At 51.9% G+C, this 9360-nt stretch overlaps 1 protein-coding gene across 2 annotated transcripts in view; it reads left to right on the top strand.

Moving 5' to 3' along the window:
• The window catches only part of KLHDC2 (kelch domain containing 2), a 12577-nt gene extending 3703 nt beyond the window's left edge, over positions 1–8874 (top strand). Inside the window, exons 3-14 of one of the 2 annotated variants that reach the window (XM_058807052.1) lie at positions 827–906; positions 1729–1846; positions 2850–2965; positions 4018–4099; positions 4244–4327; positions 5241–5321; positions 5399–5457; positions 5621–5730; positions 6138–6210; positions 6972–7059; positions 7340–7392; positions 8243–8867. In XM_058807052.1, coding sequence (XP_058663035.1) covers positions 827–906; positions 1729–1846; positions 2850–2965; positions 4018–4099; positions 4244–4327; positions 5241–5321; positions 5399–5457; positions 5621–5730; positions 6138–6210; positions 6972–7059; positions 7340–7392; positions 8243–8366 — 1068 coding nt within the window. In that variant the 3' untranslated portion in view covers positions 8367–8867. Of the gene's footprint in view, positions 1–826; positions 907–1728; positions 1847–2849; positions 2966–4017; positions 4100–4243; positions 4328–5240; positions 5322–5398; positions 5458–5620; positions 5731–6137; positions 6211–6971; positions 7060–7339; positions 7393–8242 lie in introns of both variants that reach the window. The other variant, XM_058807053.1, reaches the window with a different exon arrangement.
• Positions 8875–9360: the final 486 nt, after the last annotated feature.

Below are 9360 nucleotides of genomic sequence, written 5' to 3'. Positions count from 1 at the left end.
CATCCATCATCCATCCATCCATCCATCATCCATCCATCCATCCATCATCCATCCATCCATCATCCATCCATCCATCCATCCATCCATCCATCCATCCATCCATCCATCCATCATCCATCCATCATCCATCCAGGACTCTGGGGAATTACTCCTCCCCCAGAGCACAGCAGCTCCAGTGAGCAGATTTGTAACTCAGCCCTCAGGGGTGTTTTGCAATGCTGGGATAAATCACAGGTGAAAAGCTTGGCAGGTAACACGGATTTTTGGGGTGTCGTTTGCCTTTGGCAAAAGGTGACGAAGGGAGCGTTGTCTGATTGGAGTTGTGCACCCTGGGAGTGGTGATTTATTTGCACAACTGTATTTTTGGGTGGCAATTTGTAATTAGGTTTTGTAATTTGTAATTTTGGGTGGTAATAATTTTGTTGGGGTGGTAAGGATGCCAGGTTTGTTGTTGTCACACTGGGGGTGCATGTGCTGCAGCACCACAGAATCATTTCAGTGACAAAGTGAACTCAGTAAATAAACTCCTGTCAGGGAGGGGGTGGGGAAGGAAAAAGGAGCTCTTGGCTCATTTCTGCTCCCTGGCTCAGGCTCTAAAACAAAAGTTTAACTTCCACGTAGCCCTGTCTGGCTCTGCTGGGAGCTGATTGTCCCCAGCAGGTGCTAAATTGGGCTGATTGTGCAGGTGGGAGGCACAGGAGTGTGGGAAGCACAGCGCTGCTCCTGCTGGGATCTGTGCTGGGATCAGGTCCCAGAGGGGGTGCAGACATTCCCAGGAGTCTGAAATTCCTGTCAAACCCTTCTATCCCTGCTTCTCCTTCTGCAGAATGCCCAGGTCCGGGGGTTTTATGACTTCTACCTGCCGAGGGATGAAATATGGATCTACAACATGGAAACTGGAAGATGGTACAGTAAATCATTCATTTGGGGAAAAATCTGATAAATCCTTGAATTGGTGTGGAAAGGGACTGAGCAGGGAGAGAATTCCCTGATCTCTTTGTTCCCACCTATCAAACTGTTGCAAAAGTGGGTCAAATATTTCAGGTTTGGGATTTTTCTTCCTATGAAAGGATCCAAAATGTTTTTCCAGGATGAAGCAGGAGAGGCAGCTGGGGCAGGCAGCCTGGATGAGAGTGTGTGCCCACCAGTGTGAGGAATTTTGGGGTTCCTGGGACAGGACAGAGCAGCTGGAATTTGTGTTTGTGCCACTCCTGATGCCAGGGGTGGTCAGGGAATCCCTGCTGAGCTCTTGTCCTTGCCAGGAGTTGTTTTTCAAGGCTGATGCAGCCAAAGGAGCTGCTCAGTGCTGGCTGTGCAGGAATTGGGATTCCGGGTGTGCTCCAGCCCTCCCTGGGTCAGGCCCAGCCTGGGGCACGGGCTGCAGTCTCCTCTCTGTGGTGATGGTGTTTACAAACAGGAAAAATGCAGGAGCAGAGTGGAAAGCTGCAGTTTACACGGGTGAATCCTCTCTGCCTGAGGATTCTGAGCATTCCAAACTCCTGAGCTGGGTAGATGGGATTCCTCCCCCCCAAAAACCCATGGATTAACTAAAGTGCCTCTTCCCCACCCCTCCATCATAGCAGAGTCATTTTGTGCATTGTTACATCTGGAAAGGTGGGAAGAACAGGCTTGAATATCCACAGGGAACTGTGGGGATCAAACCCTGCAGATGAGCCCACCCATCCCTGCTGGCTGGGAGCAGGGAAAGATCCCAGGCTGCTTTTGCAGGAAGAAGAGCAGGACTGAGGGAGATGTTCCCCCCTCCATGTCTGGCAGCTGTGCCGTGTGTGTGGACAGAGTGCTTTACCTCTTCGGGGGGCACCACGCCCGGGGCAACACCAACAAGGTCAGCACTGCCTCAATTATAGAATAATAAACAATAATGTAATAAAATTAATCCTTTCCCATGGGCTTGTGCCCTGGAAGCTTCACAGCACTGCAGGAGCACCCCGAGCTGGCACCACTTCTGTCCTTGTGCAATTCCCTCAGCAGTTGGATGGTGTCCCTGCCTCTGAGTTTGCTCATTTTAAAAGATGGGAGGTGCCAGAGTTGCCTGAATAATATCAGGAACTGATCTGGAACTGATCTGGGGTGGCTTGAAGTGTTTCTGTTCCCTGCAGTCTGTGGTAATCCCAGAATCCCAAAATCATTGAGGTTGGAAAAGTCCTCCAAGATCACTGACCCATCACCACCCCTTCAACCAGAATGAATTAATGATATTTTCTGATAGTGTGGCAATGTGGCTTAAATTAAATAGTTTTGGTCTATGTAAATATGTAGTTTATATATTTAAATATAAGATTGTGAATTTCCTATGTAAATATAAACTAGAAGGAGTTGGAAGGAGTTTGTGCAGACAGTTTGAAACAAACCTCATTTGTAAGGTTGATTTCTTCCCTTCATGCCATGGCATTCTTTCATTTCAGTTTTGTATGTAAGTGTAGCAGCTGGTTCTCTTCCTGTACAATTATATAGGTGCAGAGAAGGGGTGAAACTGTAAAAAATGCCACTTGGAAAACTTCTGAACCATTTTTTAGCTGTAAGACAATTGTGCTCTGTACACACCTTCACTTCATCCCACAGCAGCTTTTGGATGCTGAAGCTCAGTGCCCAGAACCCTGTTAGTGCTGTAAAAGGTGTTTGAGTCTGAAAAAGGTCAGGACTTTGTGATTTGTGAGTCCATCTTTTGTTGCAAATGTTTTCAGTGCTCTACATTTCAGCTAGGAAGAGAACTTTTCATTTATTACTATTTTTATACCAACCCATGTTGATTTAAAGTTGCTATTTTAATAGCGGACTCAAGTTTTAAGCTGATGAAGTGAGTTTAAAAAATCTCTTTCTTTTCCCAGTTCTACATGTTAAATGCCAGATCCACGGACAAAGTGCTGCAGTGGGTGAGAGTGGAGTGCCAGGGGGTGCCCCCCTCGTCCAAGGACAAGCTGGGGGTGTGGGTGCACAAGAACAGGTGAGACCCCAGAGAGGAGAGGCTCCTTCTTGGCTTCTTCCTCCTCCTCCTCCTCCTCACCCTGGGGCTGGCTGGGAATGTTCCCTGGAGAGGAGAAGGCTCCAGGCAGAGCTCAGAGCCCCTGGCAGGGCCTGAAGAGGCTCCAGGAGAGCTGCAGAGGGACTGGGGACAAGGCATGGAGGGACAGGAGCCAGGGAATGGCTCCCAGTGCCAGAGGGCAGGGATGGGTGGGAGATTGGGAATTGGGAATTCCTGGCTGGGCTGGGATTGCCAGAGCAGCTGTGGCTGCCCCTGGATCCCTGGCAGTGCCCAAGGCCAGGCTGGGCACTGGGGCACCCTGGGACAGTGGGAGGTGTCCCTGCCATGGCAGGGGTGGCACTGGGTGGGATTCAGGGTCCCTTCCACCCAAACCATTCTGGGATTTTGGAGTTTAACCCTTGTGCTGCCTTGGCCGCTCCATTAGAGAGCTCCCACTCAGGAGATTTGCTGTGGGATTTGCTGCAGAGACTCAGGAAATGTGGGAGCCCCTTGTGTGTCCCCCAGCTGGGGACGCTCCGTGGTTCTGTGGCATTGCCCTCAGTGCTGCTTTTTCAGTTCCTTGATGTGGGGAGTGAGCTCCTCATTAGCACACTGATAGCATCAGGGTAGATGTGAATCTGGGCAGGCTGCAGCTGTGGGTGGTTAATGAGGTGCTGCAGGTTCTCTGGCACTCCATAATCCTGCAGGAATTTCTGGCAAAGCCCTGCCCGTTCCTAACACAGCCTAAACCCCAGAGGTAAAACCTGGGGGTAATTCCCACCTCAGCTCCAGGAGAGCAGAGGCCACAGTGCAGTGCCCAGGCTGCACATCCTGACAGCCTCAGAGAGCTGCAGGTGGAGCAGAGCTTGGGAGCCTGAGCTGGGAACTGCTCCAGAGGGATCCAGTGTGCTGGGAGGGTCACTGGGGCAGCAAACAAAGGAGCTGCCCTGGTTTTCTGAGCACAGCATTTATATTTATAGTTACATTTACAATAACAAGATTTCTCACAGCTCTTGCTCCATATTTTCCTCTAGGCTGATATTTTTTGGAGGCTATGGCTATTTTCCCGAAGGGAAGCAACGTGGAACATTTGAATTTGATGAAACTTCTTTTTGGGTAAGTAACCCTGGAAGCCATTTCTTCAATAATTTAATATTCAACTTCTAATTTATATAACATAATTTAATGTTCAACTTTTAATATTTCAGCACTGCTTGTAAAAACTTGTTGCTTCTTTATGTTTTTTTTTTTTTTTTTAAGAATTCAGGCCTTCCTAGAGGGTGGAATGACCACGTGCACGTTCTGGACCTTGAGACTTTCACTTGGAGCCAGCCCATAACCACGGTAATTATTAATGGTTTGCTGTCATTTAATTAAGTCACAGCTCAGTAATGGTATTTAGGAGTGTTCTTGGTATTTAGGAGTGTTCATTTAGACAGTGGATCTGTCTCAGTGAATTTAAACCATTCATTTAGACAGATCCGCTCTGCAAAAAGAGGAAATTTGCTTTTTCTTTAGATTTGTCTGCATCCATTTTTTCCTGTCTCGTGCTTTGGTTGATGCTGCAGCTGCAGGGCAGTGGGGTTTGCTGTCACCCTCAGTGCCAGGGCATGCTTGGTTCCTGTCCCTGGGGGCTGAGTTGTGCTCAGGAGACAATTAAACCCTGCTAATTGCAAATACTCACATGTGGAGTGTGCAGGAACAGGGGAATGGGCTGGGGTTGGAGGAAGTGAAATGTGAGACAAGGAGCTCCAGATTGCCAAAGAATTGCTCTGGTTGCTTCATGCAGGTCTCAAGTGGTTCAGAAACTCAAGGAAAATGGAAATGGTGTTTAATGGGATCCCAGAGTGGTTTGGGTGGGAAGGGACCTTAAATCTCATCCAGTCCCAGCCCTGCCATGGCAGGGACACCTTCCTCTATCCCAGCTCGCTCCAGACTGTCCAACCTGGCCTTGGACACTTTCATTATTTATGAATTGAAGGATTTATTATGTCACTGCCTCATTTACAGCCTGTCTTCTGTGGCTGAACCCTGTGCTAAAAGCAGAATTTATACACTTGAAGAGGGAAGAAATAAACCCCATTTTTAATGAGTTCCCTGACCTTCCATCCATCAGCAAACTGCACACAGGGTGATTTACTGGCTGTGCTTTGCACTGTGATCCTTGCTGGCTGTGAATGTGAGTTGGGCTGGGGCTCTGTTGTGCCCTGATGCTGACTGTGCTGTCCCTGTCCCTGTCCCTGTCCCTGTCCCCCAGGGGAAGACGCCGTCCCCCCGCGCCGCCCACGCCTGCGCCACGCTGGGGAACAGGGGCTTCGTGTTCGGAGGCAGATACAGGGTAAGGGCAGCCCTGCTCAGGGTGCTGGAGCCAGAGTGAGCAGGGCTGGGGCTGAGCCACGCTCTGCTCTCTTGCAGGAGTCCAGGATGAACGACTTCTACTGCCTGAACCTGGACACGTGGGAGTGGAACGAAATGTGGGTGCCCAACGTGATCTGCTTAAAATTCCCGTGTCTAAAGGAATTCACATTGTCCTTGGGTCACTGCAGTGTCCTGCAGACGGCTGAGAAATAATCAGGGCAGGGGAGAGAGGGGTTTTGCTGTCCCTGATGTGATTTGGGTGTTTTTCTTGCAATCCAGACTCACCCAAGGCATCTGCCCCGTGGGCCGGTCGTGGCATTCCTTAACGCCGATCTCCTCGGATCACCTCTTCCTCTTTGGAGGCTTCACCACCAACAAGCAGCCCCTGAGTAAGTCATTCCAGAGGGATTTGGTGGTGGAACAGCTCTGCACAGGAGCTGGAATGATTGCCTTGAATTCCTTCTAAATCCTTCCAACTCCTCGTTCCACACAGCAGGAGCTGCTGAGGGTGTGGAGACACCACAACTTCAGCAACTGATCTGCTCTAAAAATGTGTCTAAAAGTGCAAATTGCAATTGGTGACAGCTTTACAATTCTCCCCCTTCACCCCCATAAATCTCTCTTACATTAAACACCTGTTGTTAAATGGGAGCCGGTGTTTTATAATGTTTTTCCTAAAATATTTGATTTATCTAAGAACAGAAATGGGATGTGCTACACCTGAGTATTTGTACATTGCAGCAGCTTCCAGAACTGACAGGATCCTGATTTTGTCTGGGATTTTGCTTGTTTCCAGGTGATGCCTGGATTTATTGTATCAGCAAGAACGAGTGGGTACAGTTTGAGCACAACTACTCTGAAAAACCAAGGTATGGCAGCCAATTCCCTGGAAATGGGGACAGAAGGGGTGTGGAAGCACCTGGTGGGGGCTGCCAGAGAGAGGAGCCTGCTTCCTCCCCAGAGCTCTCCTTTCACGTGTCCCAGAGGGGCAGTGGTTGGGTGCTCCCAGAATTCCAGGGCAGGCAGCCTGTGAAACAGCAGGAAGCACAGAATTTGGGGTTTGATCTCAGGATTTGGGGTTTGATCTCGGGATTTAGGGTTTGATCTCAGGATTTAGGGTTTGGTTCTGGGATTTGGGGTTTGATCTCAGGATTTAGGGTTTGGTTCTGGGATTTGGGGTTTGATCTCGGGATTTAGGGTTTGGTTCTGGGATTTGGGGTTTGATCTCGGGATTTAGGGTTTGGTTCTGGGATTTGGGGTTTGATCTCGGGATTTAGGGTTTGATCTGGCTGCAGAGGGCTCTGAGCTGTGAGTGCCAGCAGCAGAGATAACTGGAACCAGTGTCCGTGCTGTGCCACCACCCAGGCTGGGGCTGGTGTCACCAAGGTCCTGCCAGAGGCTCATCCTGAGGAATCAGGAGTTGGTGAGCTGCAGTTTAAAGCCCTGTGGTGCAGCAGTGTGGCATGGGAAACACAGGAGTCTTCCTCCCTCTGCTCAGGGCAGTGCCCTGAGCCAGGTGAAGCAGTTCCAGCTCTGCTGCTCCCTGGTTTTGTCCCTGTGGCCAGGCTGGGATGAGGGGGGATGTCCCCAGAGCTGGGTTTGGGTTGATGAGTGCTGCTCTCTGTTCCAGGCTGTGGCACACGGCCTGTGCCAGCGAGGAGGGCGAGGTGATCATCTTTGGGGGCTGTGCCAACAACCTGCTGGCCCATTCCAAAGCTGTGAGTTGCTTTTGAGCTTCCCCTTCCCGTGGCATGTGCAGTGCTGATCTCGTGGGGATCACAGAGGTGCACACACAAAGCCTGAGGGGGAAATGGGAAATGCCCAAAGTCCCTCAGGGCTGGGAGGCCTGAAGGTTTCCCCCAGTGTCCCTGCCCAGGGCAGGCTGGAATGGGATGAGCTTTAAGCTCCTTCCAACCCAGGGATTCCCTGGTTGTGTTCCCTGTTCTGGCTCCTGCTGAGATCCCACAGAACCAATTCTCTGTCTCTGCCCTGCTCCAGGCTCACAGTAATGAAATCCTGGTGTTCTCCCTCCAGCCAAGATCTCTTGTAAGGTAAGAGAGCAGGAGTTCAGCGTGGAACTGGCAGGGGGAAATTCCTGGGAGGGTGGGGACTGGCTGTGGCTGCCTCTGGATCCCTGGATGTGCCCAAGGCCAGGTTGGATAGGGGTTGGAGCACTCTGGGATGGTGAAAGGTGTCCCTGCCCTGCCCATAGAAAAAGGGGGGAATGGGATGGGATCTAAGGTCCTTCCAACCCAAACCATTTTGGGATTCTAAGACAGGTGGGGCAGGGTTACCATTTGACCTATTTGTGTTCCTAAAATACTGGAAACCATTTGTGCCTCTACCAAACACTGCCAGAGCAGCAGCCAGGGCTGAGCATGGAGCATTCTCCTCACCCAGCACCTGTGGCTCGAGCTCCCAGTGCAGCCTGTCCCTGCTGCAGAGCCTGTGCTGGGGCTCCAGTGCAGCCTGTCCCTGCTGCAGAGCCTGTGCTGGGGCTCCAGTGCAGCCTGTCCCTGCTGCAGAGCCTGTGCTGGGGCTCCAGTGCAGCCTGTCCCTGCTGCAGAGCCTGTGCTGGGGCTCCAGTGCAGCCTGTCCCTGCTGCCATGGCCTGTGCTGGGGCTCCAGTGCAGCCTGTCCCTGCTGCAGAGCCTGTGCTGGGGCTCCAGTGCAGCCTGTCCCTGCTGCCAGAGCCTGTGCTGGGGCTCCAGTGCAGCCTGTCCCTGCTGCAGAGCCTGTGCTGGGGCTCCAGTGCAGCCTGTCCCTGCTGCAGAGCCTGTGCTGGGGCTCCAGTGCAGCCTGTCCCTGCTGCCAGAGCCTGTGCTGGGGCTCCAGTGCAGCCTGTCCCTGCTGCAGAGCCCTGTTGAGGAGCTCCCAGTGCAGCCTGTCCCTGTGTTGCAGGCTGTGCCTGGAGGCCGTGATTTGCTTCAAGGAGCTGTTGGCCAGCTCGTGGCACTGCCTGCCCAAGCACCTGCTGCACAGCGTGAACCAGCGCTTCGGCAGCAACAACACCTCGGGCTCCTGAGCCCGGGCACGGCCCGTGCCCCACCCTCTGTGTGTAGGTAGTTGCTTCTCGCCCTCCCGTGCATGTGAATGGCCTAGAGAGAACCTATTTTTGTGTGAGATGTTCCAATAAATGTATTTGATGCCAGAGGAGACGAGCCTGAGCCTCAGCTGTGACCAGGTGTGGGGTTGTGCACCCCGAGGGGGTGAGGCCGACCCCGAGGGCGGGGGGGATGTCCTTGGGGGCAGAGCTGGGAACGCTCAGCACGGCTCTGGAGTGAGGCTGTGGTGGTGTTCACCCACGGCTTCACGGATGCTTAAGGTCAGAGAAGCAGGATGTGGAAGTCAGGAGCAGGATCGGGAAGTTGTCCCGTTGTCGGTCGATAAACTGTCGTAAACCTTGAGATGTTAAAGCACCACTACTTTCTGCTTGGCTGTAGTTTGGTTTTGGTTGTTTTTTTTTTTTTTTTTTTGAATTTTTATGTTGTGGAACTTGAGTTGTGAACTTTAGGTAGCAGATATTCTGCCCTGCGAGTGTAACTGGGAGTGTTTGTGCCTGTTCCCAGCCCTGTGGAGCTCCCCTGGATGTCCCCTGGCTGCAGGGACATGGAGAGGGGACATGGGGGACAGGGCCAGGCTGTGCTGCTGTGGGGAAGGGGGGAATCAAGTTTTAAGCTGTCTTCAAAAACTAATTAAAAACGTTGACTTGTAGAACAATTTCTGTGCTGTAATTCCTGAGAGATCCCCGGGGTTTTTCCCGACTCCCAGCTCTGCTCTTCCTCCCCTCCTCAGGGTTCTGGCACAGCTGGGCTGGGGGAAGCTGGGCCTGCACCTTCCTCTCTCCACAGCCAGGGAATGTTTGGGGGGAAACACAATTCCACCTTCCCCAAGGAAGCTTTCTCCCCTGGCACTGCCCTCCTGGAGGCTCCGGAATTGAACACCCTGGAATTCCAGAGCCTTTGCCCAGCAGAGGGGAATGAGCACTTGAACAGAGAAGCAGCAGCAGGGAAGGACGT

The sequence above is a fragment of the Ammospiza caudacuta genome, chromosome 6 (genome assembly GCF_027887145.1).
Source record: "Ammospiza caudacuta isolate bAmmCau1 chromosome 6, bAmmCau1.pri, whole genome shotgun sequence".
Taxonomy (NCBI): Eukaryota; Metazoa; Chordata; class Aves; order Passeriformes; family Passerellidae; genus Ammospiza; species Ammospiza caudacuta.
The sequence above is the reverse complement of the archived record's forward strand: the minus strand, read 5'-3'. Positions and strand labels throughout refer to the sequence as shown.